At 36.9% G+C, this 25,385-nt stretch overlaps 2 protein-coding genes and 1 pseudogene across 4 annotated transcripts in view; 1 reads left to right on the top strand and 2 right to left on the bottom strand.

The window, feature by feature from the left end:
* Nucleotides 1-4,369, bottom strand: part of LOC128777379 (uncharacterized) — a 39,198-nt gene extending 34,829 nt beyond the window's left edge. Inside the window, exons 1-3 of the mRNA XM_053904189.1 lie at nt 4,278-4,369; nt 3,477-3,627; nt 2,478-3,205 (exon numbers count right to left, since the gene is read on the bottom strand). Coding sequence (XP_053760164.1) covers nt 2,478-3,205; nt 3,477-3,627; nt 4,278-4,369 — 971 coding nt within the window. The remainder of the gene's footprint in view (nt 1-2,477; nt 3,206-3,476; nt 3,628-4,277) is intronic.
* The window catches only part of AZI2 (5-azacytidine induced 2), a 38,127-nt gene continuing 15,774 nt past the window's right edge, over nt 3,033-25,385 (top strand). The window contains exons 1-7 of one of the 3 annotated variants that reach the window (XM_053903888.1): nt 3,033-3,145; nt 11,397-11,445; nt 17,405-17,478; nt 18,562-18,782; nt 20,300-20,425; nt 20,899-20,998; nt 22,095-22,243. In XM_053903888.1, the coding sequence (XP_053759863.1) occupies nt 17,466-17,478; nt 18,562-18,782; nt 20,300-20,425; nt 20,899-20,998; nt 22,095-22,243 (609 nt within the window). In that variant the 5' untranslated portion in view covers nt 3,033-3,145; nt 11,397-11,445; nt 17,405-17,465. The remainder of the gene's footprint in view (nt 3,146-11,396; nt 11,446-17,404; nt 17,479-18,561; nt 18,783-20,299; nt 20,426-20,898; nt 20,999-22,094; nt 22,244-25,385) is intronic. The other 2 variants (XM_019422859.2, XM_019422858.2) reach the window with 2 other exon arrangements.
* LOC128777336 (non-histone chromosomal protein HMG-14-like) lies at nt 12,402-12,806 on the bottom strand (annotated as a pseudogene).

Genomic DNA, 25,385 nt, shown 5'->3' with positions numbered 1-25,385 from the left:
TATATATATATATATTTATTTATTTTTAAATCCTCAGAACATAAGTTCCAAAAATTTTCTTTAGTATTGTGTTATCATTAAATTATTAGACTACTAATGATCAAATAACAAACATATTACAAATTATGATCATTATAAAATATCAAGTCAGTTCTTACCGGAAATGCATCTCATAAAGAAATAGATAGGGCCTTCTCTCCCAACCCCCACTTAGATCATGTATCCAGGATTGATGCTATTTATTGCTAAGAAAGTAATACTTTCTTCAATACTATTTATTGAAAGAAACAGTTTGTGTTAATTCTGTTCTTCTATTTTGTATTCTTCTATACTAAGTATTTGGGAGTAGAAGGATTTCTGGTTATAACAACCATTCTTTTGAACCACTAAGCCATGTATCAAAAATCACATAGAGGTATCTCATCAAAAATTATTTCTAATAAGCTGACAATTCAATTGAGTCCTGCAATACTTTCGAAGGCCTTTGGAAATTGCCACTCTTGTAAAAGAATTAGTTACCCAGTCATTAGAATCACTCACTTTCTTAACAGATTTGGGTCAGGTTAAAGGTATTGCTTTATTTGTAGAGTGGGAGAGGGACATGACCAAAGAAGAAGGGGGAAAGGTGTCAGATTTAGGCACACTCTAAGGCAAATCAATTTTACAGAAGAAAACATACAAGTGGACAACCTGAGAATTAGTACCCTTAAACTATACTTTATGTAAAGGGTATGTATGGAAACCCTCCATGTACCTTGCAAAGTGAAAGGTTAGGGATTTGAAGAGGTTGCTTCAGGATACACACACATTTGGGTACAGTGTAACAAGTCATGACTTAAGTAGTTCACATCCTTTTGTGTATGTTACCTGTTTTTCCCCCACCTTGGGTGTGTGTGTGATGATGTATGGGAGAAAATCATTTTAATATAAAAATAACTTTGTTAATAAAAACCCATCTTTTTCATAATTATAGTAACAAGGTATGTATTTTAAATAAAAATTGGCTCCCATCAAATTGACTTTAAAATAATTAGCTAAGTCATTTTCTCTTTACGCAGAAAAGATAAAAATGCATTTCCCTTTTCAACAAGTCTCAAATTATTCTAAATTGTGAATGAAAATTGAAAAATAGAGATCATTGCCATATCTACAAATTAGAAACCAGATAATCACTTTATTTCTGATGATTTGGGGTGCCTCAGCCAATTTTATTAACATTCCTCAAAACTCTGCTATCCAAGACAAACTGTTTGGTGGTCTTTTAAATTTGTAAAGACATTACCGAGGCAATCAAAAACTAAATGACTCATGTCCAAAATATTAAAAACACTGCTCTCTTCCAGACCGATAAATTGAAGCCAGTGGACTTTTTTTTTTTTTAAATTACATTTAGATTTTAACCTATTTTAAAGATAGGATGTAATTTTAAGCTTCGTGTGGTGTTTATTCACAACAGCTGTTAATTTTCGCTTAAATCAAAAAGAGAAGGTTATCAACAAAAACATATTTTAAAGTTAACCCTTGAGGGGCGCCTGGGTGGCTCAGTCGGTTGGGTTTCCGACTTAGGCTCGGGTCATGATCCCACGCTTCGTGGGTTCGAGCCCTGTGTTGGGCTCTGTGCTGACAGCTCAGAGCCTGGAGCCTGCCTCGGATTCTGTGTCCTCCCTCTCTCTCTCTCTCTGTCTCCACCCCCCCCCCCCAAAAAAAAAAGTTAGCCCTTGAGTCGAACCCATCCTTTGATCAGAGATGACAGGTGGGGTGATGAATCAAAACGGTATGTAAAAACATCTTCTAACCTTAACCAATATTTAAGCCTTCAGTTGACAAAATACTAAGTAAGAGGGTGGCGAAGGGCGTCATTGTTGCTAATTGGCGGTTAATGAGGATAAATTGCCTACATTTACCGTTTTCTCCTTTATTTTTTTTAAGGCAGAAATAGCCGCAGAGCTTGAGGGGGATCCACCTGACTGCGACCTCCAAGGACAGTAACGAATTCAACAACTCGCGACTCCGCAGCTCAGGGATTATCATCTAGAAACGCCCAAAGGCCGTAGCAACTCTAGGGCAGCCGGGTACAATTCCCAAATCCCAAAGCTTGGCACTAAACTCAAAAAATTAGATTTTTTTTTTTTTTAAGAGCAGTGTTCTGAATAACTATGGGACCATGAGTAATTCGCCGAGCTTGTGTTTCAAACGATAGCCTGAAAATTCGCAGCAGCGCCCAGGAAACGGAGATGGGGAGCTCTGCACAGCTTCCTGCCGCCCCCCTCGACCCGAAAGCATCGTTACAGGTTTTCAACTCCCAGCCACAGCGAGGCGAGAGCTTTGTTAACCTTTAACGGCGCTGAGAGGACCCAACACGCACCACAAACGCTCGGGGACCCCCAAGCGGTCGCTGAGTGAAAAGAAGTCGCTGGAGGACTGCTGAAAAACAAGCCACCGACTCGACCGCCACAGCGGCGGGTAACGGCCCTTACCCAACTCCAGCTCCGCCTTCACCTCCGCCTCCGCCTCCGCCTCCTAGCGCCGCCGCGGCCCCGCCCCGCCGCGGAGGCTCACGGGACACGTAGTACGCCGCGCCCACATCCTCCTTCCCCCACCCCTCAAAGCTGTGCCTTCTGGAATGCCCTGTCAGCTCCCTTCGGCCTGACTTCCGGTTTGCTCGCGCGGCCCTGTCGTCTAGCTTGAGAACAGCTGGGGCCCTACTTCCGGCGGTGCGCTGCTTCCAGCCCCCCCTGTACAGCGCTTCCCCTGCGCGGAACGCGAGGCGGCTGTCGGTCGGCGGACGCTGACGAGGCGGGTGCCGGCGGGCCCGGGTCTCGCGCGCGTGTTGCTGGGTAACGGGCCTTCTGCCGGGCCGGCTCGGCCTCTTGTGCCTAGCGTTGGCCCTCCTTCCAGAACCTCCCGGGCCCCAGCCGACGGGCCGGGCTGCGCCCACTGCGGGGCAGCCGAGGCTAAAGAAATGGGAATCCTTCCGCGGCGTTCCCGCAGCGGCTGCCTTCTCTGGGGAAGCGGCGGTGTCTTCGAGGAAACCGGAAGCCCGCGGTGACCTCTGGCGACCCGGTTTGTTTTCGGTCCGTTTCCAAACACTGGGGAATCGAAACTCGGCGGCCCTGGGGGCGGCCCTACGGAGCCTGTCTTCGGGGTGAGTGACTCGATTCGACCGGGCTAAGGGTGCGGGCAGTGTCGGGATCAACCTCCGCTGCTGTTGGTGCTCGGAAGAGACACGTCATTTTCTTCCCAAACCCTTGCCCTCTCCTTTTTGACTAGGGAGCGGCCCGCCCCTGGGCATCCCTAACTCCTGTTTGATTTGCACGCTAGCTCTTCCAAGCCTTCCGTCCTCCGTCACTTTATTTCCCCCTTTGGCTTATTTTCTTTTCATATTCTGAATTAATGGAGCGCCTTTAGTTTCATTTCATTCATTGAAATTGCATTTCTATCGGGAACGGAAGAAGGCTGTGTAGCTAGGACGCTACTGCCTGGGGCATCCAAGCACTGGGGTTGACGTTAACGAGGCTAACAGTAGGTAATTCGTCGTTTCTCCAGCGTCTGACCTGTGTGTTTGGCATGAGTTTTCGATCATTTGTTGAGTTACTACTATAAGCACGGTAGGTGGACTGTCGTTTCCTACAAACAAGGAACTTATATACTCAAAAGCGAGGTGAAGTGTTAACGAAAACTGTGATACGAGTGTGTTGTTGGAGATAGGCTAAGATGATCAAAGGTAGTGACGTTTTTTGTTTTTTTTTTTTAATTTTTTTTTAACGTTTATTTATTTTTGAGACAGAGAGACAGAGCATGAACGGGGGAGGGTCAGAGAGAGGGAGACACAGAATCTGAAACAGGCTCCAGGCTCTGAGCTGCGAGCACAGAGCCCGACGCGGGGCTCGAACTCACGGACCGCGAGATCAGGACCTGAGCCGAAGTCGGCCGCTTAACCGACTGAGCCACCCAGGCGCCCCAGGGTAGTGACGTTTTAGGATGGAAATAGACCCGTGCCTCTCAAACATAGGAAACATTTTCTTTTTTACTATGGAATTTTGAATTGGGTTGCTCGAGATCTCAGTATATAATTTAAGTTCTAGTTTTCTAAACGTGCCATATCTAATTTCCCAACCTATTGTGCTCGCTCCCTCCTTCATCTGTAAGTTAGGAATGATAATCCCTCACGGGGTCATTAGAAAATTTTAATGCGATATTATTTATTAAATGGGAAGTTGTTTACACACGTAAGGTTTTAGTATTAAAGAGGGAGTATGGTGTAATGGGAAATGCACTGGATTAAGTCAGAGCAGTAATTCAGGATCTGAGTGCTGAATTTTCCACTTAATCGCTTGACACTGGTTGGGGGACCAAATCTCTTCTTCATTTTTCCTATCTCCTAAATGAGAGTTATGTTTACTTTTCACCGCACCGACGCATAGTTTCTAAGAGTTTTGCTGGCTCTGGAATCAACTGGCTGGTTTTCATTCCTTGGCTTCCCCACTTTCTAACATTTGCCTCTTAGTCAATCCACCTGTGATAACAGGAAATTCTTGCCCACATCAGAGGTCTTCTGCAGATTTAACGAATCGTCATGAAGAACAGAATAGTTCCCCTAAAAGCTGCCTGACCTACCGTAAACCATCGGTAAATATTGTCAACACAACATTTTCATGATTATATGAAATGTGATGAGGTTTTTCTTAATCCATGAAGTAATAAACCCAATGTAGTTTACTTTTTTCTCTTGTGGTATTTATATTCTGGTTATAGTTCTGTTATCACTATTGGAGAGTAATTACTGCTATACTAATAACACTTGACGTATGTAAGTGCTCAATTCCATTGAGATATGTTACTTTATGAAAAGAATAAAAAGCAGATTGCCTTTTGTACTTATGCTAACCCTGAGGAAGTCTTATGATTCCCTAGTCATAAGTGTTACTTCTGGACTGTTGCAGTTTAGTGACACTCAGTGAGGGTTATAGAAACGGAAACGGAGTTGTTTATATTGTATGTCCGATGCTGAGTATATTTGGGGCACTTACTGAATTGTAGGACATTTGAGTGCTGAGATCCATAGAGTGACAGTCTCTTGAAAAAAGGCACTTGATTATCTCTTCTTTGTAAACTAGGTAGGCCATTCCTGCGCCTAATTATTTGATTAAAAATAGGGAACGAGGAGTAAGCGTTGATCCATTTGCCTCCATCAGACTTCATCTTTGCCCCATAGTGTCTTGACTGATCCTATGAAGTGGGTTAGGGATACTTTAGCTTTTCAGAAGTAGAAGGATGATGGAAACAGGAGGCTCAGTTCAGGAGGCAACATAGAATAGAGGAAAAGAGGTAAATAGTTCTTGATTCCAATCCTAGCTCTGTCGCTACCACCAGTCCGACTACAGGGAAATGAGCCTCACCTCTTTAGAGCTTAAGTTTCTTTATCTGTGGTGGTGATAACAACTTTCTAGCCAAGATTGGTGTGGATTTGAGGTAAGGTTTGTGCTATACCAGTTAGTCAGTTTCTGGAGAAAATGTGCATTCTTTCTGTCTGTTGAGGTTGCCATTTTATATCTGCATTAAATTTTGCCTTCACAATTTCGGAAGGTGGGATCTTAGTGATGTAGTTCAACCCTGTCATTTTATTGGTGGGAAAATTTAGATCGAGAGAGGTATACCTGTCAGAAATCAAGGTGGCAGATTGTAGACAAGAGTCTGGGTTTCTGAATCTCTGGTCAGTGTTCTTTCTACCCCTGAGCTCTGCCTTTTCCAGATTCTTATTAGAAAAAATCCGAATCCATGTTGTATCGTCTCTCAGAATGTTGTATTAAGAGCACAGATTTAGCAGAAAGCTTATATGGGTTCACATCCCAGCTTTGCCACTGATTACTTATGTAGCTGTAAGTAAGGTATTTAATTTTTTTAAGACCTTGGCTATAAATTAGGTTAAGAGTTCCTTCCTAAGAAGCTGGAAAATGCCTGTGGAAGCACTAGTGCCTGGCATATGGTAAGCGATGGATATGGTAAATACCATGATGATGAAATAGGACAGGATAATCCTATGTTTTCCTAGTTAAAAAAAAAAAAAAAAGACCTGTCTGGTGTCAGAAGATACTTCTGTGTTTTCTAGCATCTCACAACCCCGTATGTATAGCATGTCTCACCTTGGGCTCTTAATGTTGATTGTAGTGAAGATTGCAATTTAGGATTTTCTAGAATAATTCTTACAGTGTTTGAATGTTTTTTCTTGGTCTCTCCCTTAGCCTCAGGAACTACTCTTGCTACTTTTTACCCACCTTATATGGCAAATACGTTGCTCTTTCTCCATTATCATTGCAATATTGTGATTTATAAGAAACGTATATTTGATCATTTAGATAGCCAAAATATGTTTCTCATATGTATTTGGCTTTTGTCCACAGTTCTTGGCCCACAGCTCCCCAAACCCTTGGAATTTTCTGAGGGTAAGAGGTATGGGATCATCTTTTGTCCTATTTGGTCACTTAACAACCTCTTTTACTGAAATTGCTTCAGAGCCATGAAGGTGAAATGGGTGTCTTCTTATTCATAACCAGTCCCTGTTTACTGAAACTATGTTTATGGTAATGAGATGACTTTGGACAGCAACTAAGGATGGGGCTGATTGCCAAGGAAACCAACCATGTAATTAGAGGGTTGGAGCTTTCAGTCCCACCAAGGTTGGTAGAGGGAAGGAGCTGAAAGTTGGATCGATTGCCAATGGCTTAATCATTTCTGTGTAAGGAAGCCTTTGTGAAAACCTAAAGAGGAGAGGGTTCAGAGAGCTCCCAGAACTTTTTCACATGCCACTGTGCCAGCCTCAAACTCCAGGAGGACAGAGCTGCTTTGTTCAGGACCTGTGTATCTGTGTGGTCGGAAGCACAGGTAACAACCTAGGCTTACAATTAGCATCCAAAGTGAGGGCAGTCTTGTGGCACCAAGCCCTTTACCTGTGGAATACGTTACTGTCTCTGGGTAGATCATTTCAAAATGGAGTTGAATTGTAGAGAGCTTTGCTTATTGATAGTGTAGAATCATCTGCCCCTCAGTTGGGATTGGCTGACGAGAACACGTTTTAATCATTCTTGGGAATTTCATTGTTCTCAGCAATAACTGTCAACATCTTTCACCGTAACCCTTTTTAATTCTCTTTTAATTTGTACTTTTCTTATGTAAACATCTAAGAAGAGTCAGTTTAATTCCAAATATATAAAATATTGGCATTATATATTTCCTATAGGTAAATCTATCTGATTCTCCTATACTATTGTGACGAGAGAGATAATGAAGTTGCTTTCTATAATTTTAAAAACAAAATCTCCATGCAAAAGTTAGGTGTTGTTTAACAATTGATAATATAAAACTAACCATGCCCACAATTGTTTAATAATACTAGTTACAGTTGGAATTCTATGAATCGCATAATAGCCACTTTGTAGAGTAATGACTCTCAAATTGGATAGGGACTTAAAATCATATGGGATGATTATTGAAAGTTCAGTTTGACATTTTCATCCCAGATATGTATCTATATGTAGATACAGATACAGATATAGATATGTCTATAGATGTACATATATCTATATCTATATATACTGACTTGCATAGATCTGCAGTGCAGTCTAGCAGTCAGTATTTTTGTTTATTGTTTTCCATTATCATTTTATTTATTTACTGAAATATAGTTAACATATTGTTATATTAGTTTCAGGTGTAAAATTTACTGATTTAACAACTGTATATATTATGCTATGCTCATCCCTACCCCTCTGGCAACCATTAGTTCTCTGTATTTATGGACCATTTCTGCTTTTGTTCTTTTGTTTTTTAGATTGTACATCTAAGTAAAATCATATAAGATTTGTCTTTGACTTATTTCATTAGCATGATGCCCTGTAGGTCTATCCCTGTTGTCACAAATGGCAAGATCTCATTCTTTTTTACGGCTAATATTCCATTGTGTGTGTATGTGTGTACCGTATCTTCATTATCCATTTATCTATCAATGGACACTTAGGTTGTCTCCATATCTTGGCTGATGTAAATGCTACAGTAAACATAGGGGTGCATATATCATTTCAAATTAGTGTTTCCATTTTTGGGGGTAATTATGGAGTGATACGGTTTTTCTATTTTTAAATGGTTTTTTTCTATTCCATTCTATTCCAGAATATGTGTTTTTCTATTCCATCATGTTTTCCACAGTGACTATACCAATTTACATTTCCACTAGGGAATGCACTAGGGCCTCTTTTTCTGTGCATCTTTGCCAACACTTAATATTTTTTGTGTTTTTGATAGTAGCTATTCTGACAGTTGTAAGGTTCTATATCCTTGTGGTTTTGATTTGCATTTCCCTGATGGTTAGTGATATTGAGCATCTTTTAATGTATCTGTTGGCCGTCTGTATGTCTTCTTTGGATAGATGTCTATTCAGGTCCTCTCCCCATTTTTTGGTCATATTGGGATTTTTTTAGTGTTATATAAGTTTTTATATTATCAATATTAACCCCTTATCAGTACACCGTATGCAAATCTCTTCTCCCATTTGGTAGATTGCCTTTGTGTTTTGTTGATGGTTTCCTTTGCCATGTGAGTTTGTTTATTTTGGTGTAGCCCCAATAGTTTATTTTTGCTTTTGTTTCCCTTTCCTGAGGAGACATGTCTAGAAAAATGTTGCTAAGTCTAATGACAAAGAGATTACTGCCTAGATTTTCTTCTAATTTTATGATTTCAGGTCTCACATTTAGGTCTTTAATGCATTTTGAGTGTATTTTTGTATGGTGTAAGAGTGTGGTGCAGTTTCATTCTTTTGCATGTAGCTGTCTAATTTTCTCAATACCAGTTGTTGAGGAGACTATCTTTTTCCCCGTTGCCTAATCTTGTCTCCATTGTCATAGATTAATTGACCATGTCAGCATGGGTTTATTTCTGAGCTCTCTATTCTGTGTCTGTTTATGTGCCACTACCATACTATTTTGATTACTGTAGCTTTGTAGTATATCTTGAAATCTGGAATTGTAGTATATCCAGCTTTGTTCTTCTTTCTCAAGACTGCTTTGGATATCCAGGGTCTTTTATGATTCCATACAAATTTTAGTATCATTTGTTCTAGTTCTGTGAAAAATGCTGTTGGTATTTTGACTGGGATTGTATTAAATCTGTAGATTGCTTTGTGTATAGGATGTACATTTTAACAATACTCTTCTAACCCAAAAGTATGGGATATGTTTCATTTGTGTTGTCTTCAATTTCTTTCATTGTTTTATAGTTTTCACTGTACAGATCTTTCACTTCCTTGGTTAAGTTTATTGTTAGGTATTTTGTTCTTTTTGGTTCAATTGTAAATGGAACTGTTTTAATTTCTCTTTCTGCTACTTTTTTATTAGTGTATAAAAACAACAGATTTCTGTATATTAATTTTGTAAACAACTTTACTGAACTTGTTTATTCTAATTTTGGTGGAGTCTTCAGGTTTTTTTTTTTTTTTTTTATGTCTAGTGCCATGTCATCTGTAAATAATGACAGTTTTACTTCTTACCAGTTTGGATGCCCTTTATTTCTTTTTCTTGTTTGTTTACTAGAACTTCCTAGGCTAGGACCTTCCATTACTATGTTGATTAAAAGTGGTGAGAACAGACACTCTTGTCTTGTTCCTGATCTTGGAAGAAAAGCTCTCAGGTTTTCAGTATTATGATGTTAGCTGTGGGGTTTTCATATATGACCTTAATTATCCTGAGGTATGTTCTCTCTAAACCCACTTTGTTGAGAGAGTTTTTATTATGAACAGCTGTTGAATTTTGTCCAGTGCTTTTTCTGGATCTATTGAGATGATCATCTTACTTTTATCCTTCATTTTGCTAATGTGGTATGTCACATTAACTTGATTTGTGGATATTGAACCATCCTTCATACCCAGAAGAAATCCCATATGATTGTGGTGAATGATCCTTTTCATGTATTTTTGAATGCAGTTTGGTAAAATTTTGTTTGAGGATTTTTGCTAGTATTTGTTTGACTTCATCAGGGATATTGACCTGTAGTTTTCTTTTCTTTTCTTTTCTTTTCTTTTCTTTTCTTTTCTTTTCTTTTTTTTTTTTTGTAGTGTCTTTGTCTGGTTTTAGTATCAGGATACTGCTGGCTTCATAGAATGAATTTGGAAGTTTTCCTTCCTCTTCTGTTTTTGGAACGGTTTGAGAATAAGTATTAATTCTTTAAATCTTTGGTAGAATTCACCTGGTGAATCCATCTCATCCAGGATTTTGTTTGTTCAGAGTGTTTTAAGTTAATGATTCAATTTTATTACTAGTAATTGCTTGTTCAGATTTTCTATTTTTCCTGACTCAGTGTTGGAAGATTGTGTTTCCAGGAGTTTATCCATTTCTTTTCAGTTGTTTGTCCAGTTTGTTGATACATAGTTTTTCATAGTAGTCTCTTAAAATCTTTTTTGTCTTTGAGTGATATCAGTTGTTATTTCTCCTCTTTCATTTCTGACTTTTTTGGGGGCCTCTCTCCTTTTTTTCTCTTTATGAGTCTGGCCAGAGGTGTATCAATTTTGTTTGTCCCTTCAGACAACCAGTTCTTTATTTCATTAATCTTTTCTATTGTTATTTGGTCTCTATTTCGTTTATTTTGGTCTATTTCGTTTATTTCTGCTCTGATCTTTATTACTTTCTGCCTTCTAGTAACTGTGGACTTTGTTCTTCTTCTGGTTCCTGTAGGTATATTGTTAGATTGTTTATTTGAAATTTTTCCTGGGGCTCCTGGGTGGCTCAGTTGGTTAAGCCTCCGACTTGAGTTCAGGTCATCATCTTGCAGTCTGTGAGTTCAAGCCCTGTGTCCAGCTCTGTGCTGACAGCTCAGAGCCTGAAGCCTGCTTCTGATTCTGTGTCTCCCTCACTCTCTACCTCCCCCTGCTTGTGCTTTCTCTCTCTCTGTCAAAAATAAACATTAAAAAAATTTTTTTTAATTAAAGTTTTTTTCTCGATATAGACCAGTATTGCATTAAATTTCCCTCTTAAAACTTCTTTTGCTGTGTCCCAAAGATTTGGGACCATTGTGTGTTCATTTTCATTTTCTCAGTGTATTTTTTTTTAAGTTTCTCTTTGATGTCTTCATTGACCCATTGGTTGTTTAGTGCCATGTTGTTGAGCCTTCACATGTTTGTGTTTTTCCAGTTTTTCTCTTGGGATTGATTTTTAGTTTCATATTATTGTGGTCAGAAAAGATTCTTGGTATGATTATATTCTTAAATTTATTGAGACTTGTTTTGTGGCCTAACGTGATCTATTCTGGAGAATGTTCTACGTGCACTTGAAAAGAATGTGTATTCTGTTGTTTTGGGTGGAATGTTCTATATATGTCTGTGTTAAGTCCCTCTGGTCTAATGTGTCTTTCAGAAACACCATTTCCTTATTGATTCTCTGCCTGGATGACCTATCCATTGATGTAAGTAGGGTGTTAAAGTTTCTGACTATTATTGTATTACTGTCAGTTTCTCCCTTCTTGTCTGCTAACTAATGTTTGCTTTATTTATTTAGGTGCTCCAATGTCAGATGCATAGATATTTATAATTGTTACATTCTCTTGTTGGGTTGATCCCTTTATAGTTACATAATGCTCTTCTTTGTCTCTTATTACAGTCTGTGTGAAAGTCTGTTTCATCTGATAAGTATTGGTGCTCCCAGGTTTTTTTTTTTTTTTTTTTCCCGTAATTGAGTTTTTATTGTTTGTTCTGGGGATCAGAACAGACATTTCAATTTGTACACACTTCTAGACATATGTACTGAACAATTTGAAAAATCATGTAGTTGTGATTTCTTTTTCTAAAGGTTATTTCAGTGACCTTTCAGCTTAAAATTTGGAGGCAAATTTTTCTTAACAGCAATATATTCAAATGTTGATATGCTGTTGCATTGTTAAGTCCCATTATTTCACAATTTAATATTATATACATTACATACTCAAATTTTCAGTCTGGCACAGCACATTAGCAAAGTTACTAGGAAAACTGGACCAAATCCAAGATGTTACAGAGGACACAAAATTCTGACAGGGAGAGGCAAGATCAAGGAGTGGTCTTATTTAGGAATCAATTCTGTCAAAAACAACATTGGAATAGAAGTAATTTAAGATGTTCAAGACCTAGTAAACTCATGACTGACTCCAAACTGACATTTAGTATGCTTGGCATTATAGGATATAAAAACTGCCCCATCTATGGAATGTTAAACTGACACCTAAGATAATCAAAGCATCCCATATTCAATATCCCGCTATTTTCTGGTTGTACCAAAAAATAAAAATTAACAACTAGCAAATGGTTTCACCTTTTTAAAAAAGCATTTACGCTTAAATAATGGTATGAGGGGGGATTCCCTCCTTCCTAAAAATGTTTATGGAGCTACTAAAGAACCTGCATTCACAAAATAGTTAATAAAACTATTCCTCTGGATTGTATACGTAGGGAGACAGGGACCACTACTAATAAGACATGGTATATGATATTAATCAGACTTGGCTTCTTTCTCTGCTGCTTCATCAGAGGCTAGACTCCCCTCATTTTCAGTTTTTCCATTTTCTGTAGGTAGGTTTCCTTTTGTTTCTTGGTTAGCCACTTCAGCCTGTTTTCCCTTTGCTTTCCTTTTCCCCTTTACTTTTTTTTTGTCTGAAGATTTATCCTTTTCTTCCTCCTTTTTTGGCTTCTTTTCCACTTTTGTGGGTGCAGGTTTGGCGGACAGCCTCACCAATTTCCTCTTGGGCTACTCCTTTGCCACCCCCTCAGTGGAGCTGACCTTCCTCTTGGGCATTGTGGCAGTAGGGTAGGTGCATGCTGGGTGCCTGCAGGTCAGAGTGCTGAGAGCCTTTACAAAGTTGTGCTGCCTGGTTGCAGCCGCTCCTCCCACACCCAAGCTGCTCCGACATACCCCAGATTTTTTTGCTTTAGTTTGCATGGAATATCGTTTTTCAGTCCTTCACTTCAATCTGAAGTGAGTCTCTTATAGGCAGCATATAGGTAGGTCTTGTTTTTTTAATCTATTCTTCACCCTATGTCGTTAGATTGGAACATTTAGACCACTCACGTTTAAAGTAATCCTTGATAGGGGTACCTGGGTGGCTCAGTTAGTTGTGCTTCTTCTGACTCTTGATTTCTGCTCAGGTCATGATCTTGAGCCCCTCGTTGGGCCCTGCCCTGAGCATGGAGCCTGCTTGAGATTTTCTCTCTCCCTCTTTCTCTCTGCCCCTCTTGTGCATGCATGCGCTCTTTTGTTCGCTGTCTCTGTCTCTCTCTCCAAATAAATATTAAAAAAAAAAAAAAATTGTTGATAGGTATGTGCTTAGTGCCATTTTTTGTTAATTGTCTTCTGGTTATTTTTGTAGTTTTTCTCAGTTCCTTTCTTGATCTCTTTCCCTGTGATTGAGAACTTTCTTTAGTGTTATGCTTGGCTTTCTTTCTCTTTTTTTGTGTATCTTTAAAGGTTTTTGGTTTGTGGCTACCATGAGTTTCATATTTGACATCCTAAGTGTAACAGTCTGTAGTAAGTTGATGGTCACTTAAGTTCAAACACATTTTGAAAGAACCTCATTTTTACTCCCACATTTTATGTATACGTTGCCATATTTTACATCTTTTTTATTTTGTTACTACTCTTAAGTAATTTTTTTAGGACATAATAGATTTTACTACTTGTGTTTTTTAACGTTCATACTAGCTTTATAAATGATTGCTGTACTAACTTTACTGTATGTTTGCTTCTATTTTTACTCTTGAAATTTTTTCCTTTTCTAATTATGGTCATTTCTTTTCCACTTAAAGTCCCTTCAACGTTTATTATAATACCAGTTTAGTGGTGATGAACTCCTTTAACTTTTGCTTGTCTGGAAAACGATTATCTCTCCTTCAATTCTGAATGATAATGTTGTTGGGTAGAATATTCCTGGATGTAGGTTATTTACGTTTCAGCACTTTGTATATATCATGCCAGTCTCTTCTGGCCTGCAAAGTTGCTGCTTTTAAAATTCTTTATCTTTGATCTTTGATGATATTTTAATGTATGTCATGTTGTGGACCTCCTTTGGTCCATCTTGTTTGGGACTCTGGTTGCTTTCTGTACCTGGATGTCTGTTTCCTTCCCCAGGTTAGGGAAGTTTTCAGCTATTATTTTTGTCAAATAAGTTTTCTGCCCCTTTCTCTCCTTTCTTTCTGGGACCTCTGAAATGTGAATGTATGTTTACTTGATATTGTCCAAGAGATCCCTTAGCCTACCCTCATTTTGTAAAATTCTTCCTCTTCCTCCTCTTCTTCCTCCTCCTCGTCCTCCTTTTTTATTGCTGTTTAGTTTAGGTCCTTTCTATTATCTTGTCTTCCAGTTTGCTGATTCATTCTTTTGCATCTTCTAATCTTTTGATTCCCTCTAATGTATTTTTTATTTCAGTTGTTGTATTCTTTTTTTTAAGTTTACTTATTTATTTAGAAAGAGAGAGAGGAGAGAGAATCCCAACCCGGGTACATGCTGTCAGCACAGAGCCCCATGCAGGGCTGGATCCCATGAACCGTGAGATCATGACCTGAGCTGAAAGCAAGAGCCAGATGCTTAACCCCAGTTTTTAAGTAATCTCAACACTCAACATGGGGCTCAAGCTCACAACCCCAAGGTCAAGAGTTGCATGCTCTACCAACTGAACTGGCCAGGCACCCCTTGGGTGTGTTTTAATCTATGGCTATTTCTCATATAATTTTTAGGACAATTAGATAAGCAATTTTCATGCTGCTTTCCAGTGCTTTCCAAGTCATGTTTATAGTACAATAAGTAAATATTTGGAATAATAGTATGAAACCTGAAAGAAGCATATAAATGCAAATAATACTTTCTCATATTTCTCACCAAATGCACCTTTTTGGTGATTTAAAACCAAAATAGGAAATAAGATTTAAATATATAAAATAAGCCAATCGCATTACTGATTTTGTCCTAAAAAGGACCACTTATCATACTATACATGTGACTTTGTTATATCATTATATCTCCTTCCATCTAAGATACTTAAAAGTCGTTCCATAAGATTCCTAGTTTTGTAGTTCTTAACAAATCTGAGTATGTGGAAAATTCATGGGGGGGGGAAAATACTGATAGTTCAGGCTCTGAAATCCAAGTGCTTGTACTGTATGTTATCTGATCTTGGTTAAGCTTTGTAACCTTCCCAGGCCCCAGTTTTCTCATCCGTGAAATGAATACAGTAAGATTTTCTACCTCAGAGTGTAGTCATGAGAATTAAATGGGATAATGTTTTTAAAATACTTAGCACAATACTGAGTAGTTCATTTGGTTACAGATACATTTTATAAATATTGTGTATTCTTCACATTCTTGAATCCTATCCATTCTTGAATTCCATAGAATAAGGACCAAATTCTGTAGTCTCTCTGTTATAAAGAGAGTTTGTTTCTGTTAGGTTTTTTTATTTCACATTTTGCTGTTTATCTTTTCATACCTTCTCCCCACACTTTCAGGTCTTTGAACTTGTTTCTCCTTCCTAGAAGTTTTAAGTACAATGAAAATAACCATCCTCTTCACTTAAGAGTACGGGACTAAGAGTCATTTTTTTGTGTGTGTGATACTTCTTTCAAAACCATTCCTCCTTCCCAACCCTCAATTTCCATAGCATTCTCTCTTGTTTCAAATATATTACTTATCTTTATGGTGTGGTAATTATTTTACTGCACAGCTGTTTTCCACACTGGGTTTTCCTTGCTGAATAAATGATTGTTTCGTGATAAAAATGAATAGGAAATCACACAGCTGAGCTAGCTAGAACTTTGTGTAAAGTAAAAGCATATATGCTCTGATCCTTAAAGTGCACAGTCTGTAGGACATCTGTGTTGATTGTGTAGAGCAGTTTATGCTTACTTCTCGTTTTTCAACTTTCTTTGGAGAAAAAATTATCCCAGTTGAATAACTCCTCATTTGGATATTAAGATATGAGAAATTATGTCTAAGATGGGCACAGTTTTATCTCTCCTTAAACTATACTGCATGCTGCCACTTAACTAGCGAACTATTCTTGTTCTGCTTAGCAAGCTTTTCAGATATAATATGTAGGAGAAAGAATCTTATGTGGATATACATATGCATACTTGCAGTTTGCAATGTGGGAATAACCCATACTTTCCTTTTGGAGAGGAAATACCAACATTTCAGCTATCAGCAGCATGACTGGTATGATGTTTGCTGTTATTTTGGAAAAGGGTTGAATTCAGAGAGGAAAAAGTAAACCCCATTAAAGGAAGAAAACTTTTTCTTCATTACGAGAAGAAAGTATATCTTCCACCAGAAGCAGCAGAAATTAAGTATGGTTCTAAGGACCTGCCACCTTTTTGGGATATGTAGGTAGCATAGTCCTTTCTTATTTTTGGACTTTATTGACAGGCTGGGAAAGATTCTAACTTAAGAGTAGGAGTTGTCCTATATGGTTAGAAAAAAATTTTTAATATTTTTAATGTTTATTATTTTTGAGAGGAAGAGAGAGTGTGATCGGGGGAGGGGCAGAGAGAAAGGAAGACACAGAATCCAAAGCAGACTTGAGGCTTATGGGTATCAGCACAGAGCCTGACGTGGGGCTCGAACTCATGAACTGTGAGCTCATGACCTCAGCTGAAGTCGGATGCTTAACTGGCTGAGCCACCCAGGTGCCCTGCTTAGAAATTTTCAAGTTGGTATTGGTGAAAATTGTCTGATAGCTTTCACCTACTCAGATTGTAGTACACACATTCATTTTTGCCTACCTCTCCTATAATCCTAGATATAAAAAAATTGCTAGGCATACCAAACTCTAACATTAGTTGAGAACAATTGGAAGCTTTTCATTGTAAAACCAGTAAAGCAGAAATACAGTGATAGAAGACCAGAACCAGAAAAACACACACTTTTCCTAATACTCATGTTGTCTGAAATACAGCAAAATGGACTTTATAGGCATTGATTGATACAGGGAGGGAGGCTAGAAGTTTTGGAGAAGAGCAGGCATAGTAAAACATGGATTCTGTGGTTTAATCACCTATGTTTATATCTCAGTTCATTATTTACTATGTTACTTGGGAAAATTACTTAAATTCCTTCTACTTCAATTCCACCTTTAATATTCTTGGAACAGTGACTGACACAATAAGCAATAAAATATTATTCCAAGCAAGGAATAGTAAATAAAATTTTTTTCAGTAGTCCTTAATTATGTAAGATACATGAAATTCCATTATAGTCTTTATTTAGAATGCTGTATTTGGTGTTTTATTTCAAACTTAAAAATGTTTAAAAGGATTTTTTAGGTTCTCTTATGATATGCAGTCCCTCTTACCCTGTTTTTCCCATGAGGTCTTAAAAGGTTTCAGCCACAATTTCTCCTTCCACAGTGTTTTTCAGGAACATAACTCTCAGATGGGGAAGTAATGATGAACCTAACAGCAAAAGTAGATGTACAGAGCAAGTAAGTTCCCTAACCAATGGAGTAACTGGCTGCTTCTCTTAGGTGTTAGAGTTGGGGACACAATGATGAACAAAACAAACATAACTTGGACCCTCACAGAGCTAACTGACATCTACTAGCTTTTACTTGGACTGAGTACTTAACCTTTTTGATCCTATAAAATGTAGATGATACCTACCTCATAGAATTGTTTGGATGGGTTTAAATGAGATAGTATTAAGAGAATGTAGTACAAGGTACTAGGACACAGTAAGTACTGAAATGTTAATTCCGGGGCCCCTGGGGGGCTCAGTCAGTTAAGCATCTAACTTCGGCTCAGGTTATGATCTCGCAGTTCATGTGTTCGGGCCCCGGGTTGGGCTCTCTGCTGACAGCTCAGAGCCTGGAGCCTGGTTCAGATTCTGTGTCTCCCTCTCTCTCTGCCTCTCCCTCACATGCTCTCTCTCTCAAAAATAAAAAAAAAAAAACATTTTAAAAAGTTTTTTTAATGGGTACTATTGCAGTTGCACAACAAACAACTACTGGTATGGGAAGAATATAGTGGAGCATGCCTTAAAACTTCTGTAATAGTCTTGTAATGAATTGTACTTGGAGTTTTTGATAATTTATAGTTTGGGAAGCTATAAAACTTGCTATTTATATATGTAAGTGGAAATGCTGATAAGAAAAAAATAATGGGTATTAAGTATTTAAAAATGTTTATCCTTTCCATAAAAATGGTTTCACAACTTTTTCTAAAACTTAATAATAGCTTCGGTTGGTTTCAAATGCTTTATAGATATCAACTCATTTAATATTCTTATGAATTCTGTGAAATAGTTGCTACGATTTTTTATACTTTATAAATAAGGAAACTGAGGCAGAGAGATTAAGCATCTTGCCCAAAGCCACACTGGCTCTAAGTAGTAGTACTTGGATGCAGCTCCTAGAATCTGGTTTCAGAGTCCATGCCCTTTACCAGTATTTTATGCTGCCTCTAAAAGAAAAGAGTTTTTAAACATTGCCCCAGTATGCTCATTCTAAATACATCTCTTTTGCTCATTTATTCAATGAGACATTTGTATTTTATGTTCTTTTAAAAAGCTGTCATGGATGCACTGGTAGAAGATGATATCTGCATTCTGAATCATGAAAAAGCACATAGGAGAGATACGGTGACTCCAATCTCAATATATTCAGGAGATGAGTCTGTTGCTTCACATTTTGCCCTTGTCACTGCATATGAAGACATCAAAAAACGACTTAAGGATTCAGAGAAAGAGAACTCTTTCTTAAAGAAAAGAATAAGATTTTTGGAAGAAAAGGTAATTATTATCTTTATTATATTTTATGACTTAAAGAATAATTTAAAATACTTGACGTTTTAAATAGTTTTCTATCCTGTCTTCCATGGTTTACTAAATTTCCAAGAATAACTCACTTCTAATCTTAAAACCCTGGGCATACTGCACTTATCATACTTTACATATAATGTACATGATGAATATTTGTAGAATATTCAACTTGGAACAGCAATAACAACTTCCAATAACAACTTGGAATAGATTTTTCTTTTTTCAGATTGCCGTCCCTTCATAAACTGTGTTTTATTCAGCATGTTAATATGTGTGCAAAAAATTATATGCCAACAAAGGAAATTAAGTGTCAAAGGAGGAAGCTCCTGTAACATTATTCTAATATGTTTAAAAATGTCTTCACCAGAATTGACATACATCTTCTTTACCTGAACATTCTCTTTTGTTTTTCAACACACAGAATAATGCTTTCAACTGATAAATTAATGTCATCTGTTTACCTTTTTCATGCAGAAACCTGACACTCCTAAATGTTATAGAATATTTAAGCTTGATAGCTGATCCCATTATAAATCATCACATCTACTTGGCTTTGGATAGTGGAACTCTTCAAAGCTCCACTATAAGTTCCATATAAGTGGAACACTTATATTTTTGTTTTTGAGTTTTAAAGTTTTAACTTAGTTTTATGTTTATTTGGATTAGATCATTTTATTTGTATTTTATGAACAGCAGGTTCGCCAAAGGGAAAGGAAATGGATTCTTAGCTGCCAAGGAAATGAATTATCTTGTTACAAAAACTGTAGGATGGGGCTTGGTAGAGTTTGATTCATCTAGGGGAAGTACGAGAAAGGAAGTCAGTTGTAAAAATCATGATTTCTTTGAATTCCTATGCATTTTCTTTAATGATAATCAAATAAATTTGTGATATACTGGGATAGAGTGAGAAAAGGTAACATTTTGGAGTTCATAGTTATGTTTATTTTTAAACTAAGTAGAAAAATGTGATTTGGTATAGTTAACATTGGAGATAGTTCTGTACTTTGTGACCAATAATCCTATTAATTTCTATTCTGGAATAATCTAGTACTAAATGAACTAACACGTTTATTCTCTAAAAAGCCAAGTATACCTTCATTTCTCACTTTTTCTGATGATGGAAATGAAATACTACTGGCTTGGAAAACATCTTCGTACTATAAAAGAATGATGTAGTATTTTAGTGTGATGAATTAGTATATGCTATAAGACAGAAAACACTGATTAAAAGCATAAAATAGAGCACTTTAAAAATACTTACCTGTATTTTTTTTCTTTCTTAATCAATAAAGCTTAATTGTTGGAAGTGAAATGTTTTATTTTAATTATAGTCCAGGCTTTATCCCTGCATTACAAAAAAAGTAAGGTGTAGAGTCATCAGAAGACTGGCTTCTGTGTGTGTGTGTGTGTGTGTGTGTGTGTGTGTGTGTGTGTGTGTGTGTGTAGAATTCCTTCTTAAGCTTTCTCTTCTAATTTCATTCTCTTAGCTTATAGGAGCTCGATTAGATGAAGAAACAAGTTCTGTGGGACGTGAACAAGTAAATAAGGCCTATCATGCATATCGAGAGGTTTGCATTGATAGAGATAATTTGAAAAGCAAATTGGATAAAATGGTAAGTTGGTTTAAAAAGAATATCTATATATTGGGAATGAGTTTCTTCTTCAGGAAGCTTAAAATTAGAAATAAATATTTATATTTATGAAATTAAAAATTGAAAATATACATGCTCAGGGCAAAAATAGCAATTTTTAATAGTAATATTTGTAACTTATTTCTGTGCAAAATAAATACTTTGTATGTAATGATGTTTAGGACTTAAATATGTCTAACGCCACTAACTTATTTTTAAAAATCATGACATAGTAGGATTTGTCAATGTTTTTAAAAATGAAAAGAAAAAAGAAAAAAAGCCAGTGAATAATATCCTAAGTTTGAAAGACAGAGAGATTAGCGAAAAACTGGGTTCATTTTCCCACCTCACTTTTTAAAAGGCCTGAATCGGTTTTTTTCATCTACCTGAAAATTAATATATATCAAGCTACAGATTATACCAAATGTAATTTGGCATTTTCCCTACTTAACTAGAATAAAGACAACTCTGAATCTTTGAAAGTATTGAATGAACAGCTACAATCTAAAGAAGTAGAACTTCTCCAGCTAAGGACAGAGGTGGAAACTCAGCAGGGTATGCCACTTATTTGTTACAAATGTTATAATGGAATCAGTACAGTTTTCCATTTATGTGTTATATCCATTACCAGGTTTCTTTATCTGTATGCTAAGGCCTTAACTTATTTTATAATTTTAGGCTTATGTTAATTTCTCTGATCTGCTTTCACAAAATATCAACCCCTTTTAACTTTTCCTTAGATATAAATTGCACTTTTCCTAGAGAAAATTTGATGGTTTTTATTCAGGGCTAGTTTGTGATGAAGTAGATGAAGAAAGGAGTAGAACCCCATCCTTGTCAAAACATCTTGCCTGCTGGTATGTCCTGGCTTTTCCTTTCTAATGAACTTTTGCCTGCTATTAGACGCCTGTCATGGAGTAGTTACAATTCCTTTTTTTTTTTTTTTTTTTAAATTTCTGAAGGCTGTTAAAATGTGCAGATGCAATGCTGGAGTGAAAAATTAGTTATGGAACAATATGGGTATTGGCCTGTTCCCATAAACATTCTGATGAGCCAAACTGAAGAGTAGGCCTCTGAGGGAGACCTTTTGATAGGAGATTGAGATGAGCTCTCTTGTAATAGCTGGTTGGGGATTTTTCTAGGTAGGGAGTCTAAAGCATTTAGTCAAGAGTAAGTCAGTATCCAGTTGTATTGAGTTTCTGCAGTGGAATGTTCATCAGTAAATCATTTTGATATCATGTTCTAGGCCTTATGGTCAAACTCTCTGGGGGGACTAGATGGAGTGATTAGCTACGTGAGCTTCAGTTTCCTCACTTCATTTACTTTTATCACTGTCTTAACCTTGACTTACATAGCTAGATTATTGACTTGTCTACGATTTGATTAGTGTCGTATATTTTAAAGTTCCAGACTTACAAACTTGTACTTTAATGTAAATAGAAAATCAGGGACTGGGATGATTAATACATTCTAAAACAAGATTGGCAGGTTTTATATTCTCATTAGCATAGATCTTTGAACGTAATTATTGTTTTTTAAAAACTTACTTGTGCATGTTTTATATTAGTTTTTGCATTATGTACATTTTACTACGGAATTGCAACAAATGTGAAGGCAGAAATAACAATTTTAACGTCTATCCTTTTTTTAGTGATGAGGAATTTAAATCCACCTTCATCAAACTGGGAGGTGGAAAAGTTGAGCTGTGACCTGAAGATCCATGGTTTGGAACAAGAGCTGGAACTGATGAGGAAAGAATGTAGTGATCTCAAAATACAGCTACAGAAAGCCAAACAAATGGTACTACAGAATTATTAAATTGAGAAGTTCAGTATTCAGTACTGTGTACTATTTGTAGGATTTGTAACTAAGGATTAAATTGTAGAGTTAACTTATATTGTTGCTACTTAGAGAGTTACAGTCTCTGAAAAATTCACCTTTATCTTCCATTTTAGCCATTTTGTGTAAAATTTGATATACTATATACTTCTAGCATAATCCCAGAATTTATAATTTTGTTTTAAAAAGCTCACTTAAAAAAAACCTTAGTTTATTAATTTATTAAAGCTATTCTTTTAAACTCCTTTCCTTCAGTTTCCTTATGTCATTTTTTTCTGTAAAGCTTAAAGAGAACTCAAGTTTTAAGTTTATCGTTTTGTTTAATAATTTGATTAATGTAGACACTACAAGATACAACTTAATTTTTAGGATTCTTTTTTAAGAAGGAAAAACTTGTCAGTCTACTAATTTTTAGAAGTTTAATACTTTTGGGACAACTTTAATTTTTAGCAAATAGCTGAGGTTGTAAGAATTGGGAAAAAGCAAAAACGAAAAGCCCTGCTGAGCTGCTAAAGTACGGTTAGCCTAAAGTCATCCACTAAAACACAAGTTGCCTCTCAGGTCCTCACCTAATCTGTTTACCAGAACTTTACATTGGGTTCTAACAAACTTGATTACAAGGTTAGATGTCATGACAGATAGTACTGAATAGAAAAAGAAGAAATAATAACAGTGTGAGAGCACATGCACCATATGCAAAATAGTTGTTACAAATAATAGCCAAACTATGGAAAGAGCCCAAATGTCCATCAACTGATGAATGATAAAGAAGAGGTGGTATATATACACAGCGGAATATTACTCAGCCATCAAAAAGAATGAAGTCTTGCCATTTGCAATGACATGAATGGAGATAGAGTGTATTATGCTAAGCCAAGTCAGAGAAAGACAAATACAGTATCATATGATTTCACTTGTATGGAATTTAAGAAATAAAAGATGAACGTGGCGGTGGGGTGGGGAAGAGAGGGAAACAAACCATAAGAGACTTTTAAGTATAGAGGACAGGTTGAGGGTTGATGGAGGGTGACAGGTCAGCTAGATGGATTATAGTTATTAAGGAGGGCACTTTTATGAAGGGCACTGAGTGTTGTATGTAAGTGGTGAATTACTAAATTCTTCTGAAACCAATATTGCACTGTGTGTTAACAATTTAAATAAAAATTTGGGAAAAAAAATCTTAAAAAGATAATTGTTACAGAAATTGTAAAGGTTAGTAGTCTAGAGTCAAACAACCATTATATACATTTATGTATTTTAAATAAGTTAACCAGTTAGATAATTATTTCTCATCTTACCCATTTTGCCCATCAGAGCATTCTAACTCCATTGAGGAGCTGTGTCACCTACCCCTGGTTCCTCTTGGGATGCCAGTAACTGATAAGGGAACTACTTCCCATACTTCCTGACTGCCAGCCAGCATGCTTCCCCTGAATCCCCGCTGTCCTTAAATGGAACTGATAGTTCTCTCTTCTGTAATGTAGTCTTTATTGAATGTGACCACCACTTGAGGATGAGCCAGACATTAAGAATAATACAGCATTCCACCTTGGCCTTGGCCAAATGAATTCCTCTGAACTGGACAATGAGAACTTGCTTTCAAGCCCCCAGGCCTGAGAAAGGGGAAATACCACAGAAATTAATGTCAGTTCCTGTTGAGCAAAATGCTTTTTTTCCTACTTGACATCTGAAGTTAACCACTGCCATACCTTTGAACCTGTGATTACATACCGTAATTTCTTCAAAGGCTTCAAGCATCCTGTCCTACAAGCTTAGGTGCCATAGCCCCTGAAAAGCTAGCTAGATGGCTGCCTGACTGCTATGGTTGCTTGTTTATTTATATATGTTTTTTAATTTTATGTTTTTAAAATTTTTAATTTCAGTATAGTTAAGATACAATGTTATATTAGTTTTAGGTGTACAATACAGTGATTCAGCAAGGCTATACCTTACTAAGTACTCATCATGATAAATGTACTCCTAATTCTCTTCACATATTTAACTCATCCCTACCCCTTTTGATAACCATCTATTTGTTCTCTATGGTTAAGAGTCTGTTTTTGGTTTGTCTCTTTTTTTCTTTGTTTATTGGTTTTTAAATTCTACCGTGAGTGAAATCATATGATATTTGTCTTTCTCTGACTGGGTTATTTCGCTCTGCATCATACTCTCTAGATCTATCTACGTTGTTGCAGAAGGCAAGATTCTCTTTTATGACTGAGTGATAGTCCATTTTTTGCATGCACACACACACACACACATCCTCTATCCATATATTGATGTACACTGGGGCAGCTTCCATATCTTGGTTATTGTAAATAATGCTGCAATAGACATAGGGTTGCATATATCCCTTCCAATTAGTGTTTTCATATTCTTTGGGTAAATACCTAACAGTGGAATTACAGAATCATATGTCAATTCTATTTTTAATTTTTTGAGGAACCTCCATAGTGTTTTCAAAGTGGCTACACCAGTTTGCATCCCACCAGCACACATGAGGGTTCCTTTTTCTCCACATCCTTGTCGACACTTGTTTGTTTTTTATTTTAGCCATTCTGACAGGTGTGAGGTGATACCTCATTATGGTTTTGATTTGCATTTCCAGATGATGAGTGATGTTGAGTATCTTTTCATGTCTGTTGGTCATCCGGATGTCTTTTGAGAAATGTCTGTTAATACCTTTTGCCCGTTTTTAATTGGATTATTCCTTCTCATGTTCATGTGATGTATCATGTTGATTGGAGAATATTGAACCACACTGGCATCCTAGGAATAAAATCTAGTTGGTCATGGTGAATGATTTTTTTAACGTATAGTAGGATTCCTTTTGCTAGTGTTTTGTTAAGGATTTTTGCAGTTGTGTTCATCAACAGTATTGGCCTGTACTTCCCTTTTTTGTGTAGTGTCTATCTGGTTTTGGTATCAGGGTAATGTTGGCCTCATAGAATGAATTTGGAAGCTTTCTTACTTTTATTTTTTGGATTAATTTGAGAGAAATAGGTATTAATTCTTCTTTAAATGTATAATAGAATTCGCCTCTGAAGCCATCCGGTCCTGGACTTGTGTTTGTTGGGAACTTTTTGATTAATTATTCAATTTC

Source organism: Panthera pardus, unplaced genomic scaffold (genome assembly GCF_024362965.1).
Source record: "Panthera pardus isolate Hobbes unplaced genomic scaffold, ASM2436296v1 HiC_scaffold_16, whole genome shotgun sequence".
NCBI lineage: Eukaryota > Metazoa > Chordata > Mammalia > Carnivora > Felidae > Panthera > Panthera pardus.
This window is presented reverse-complemented; position numbering and strand designations above follow the sequence as displayed.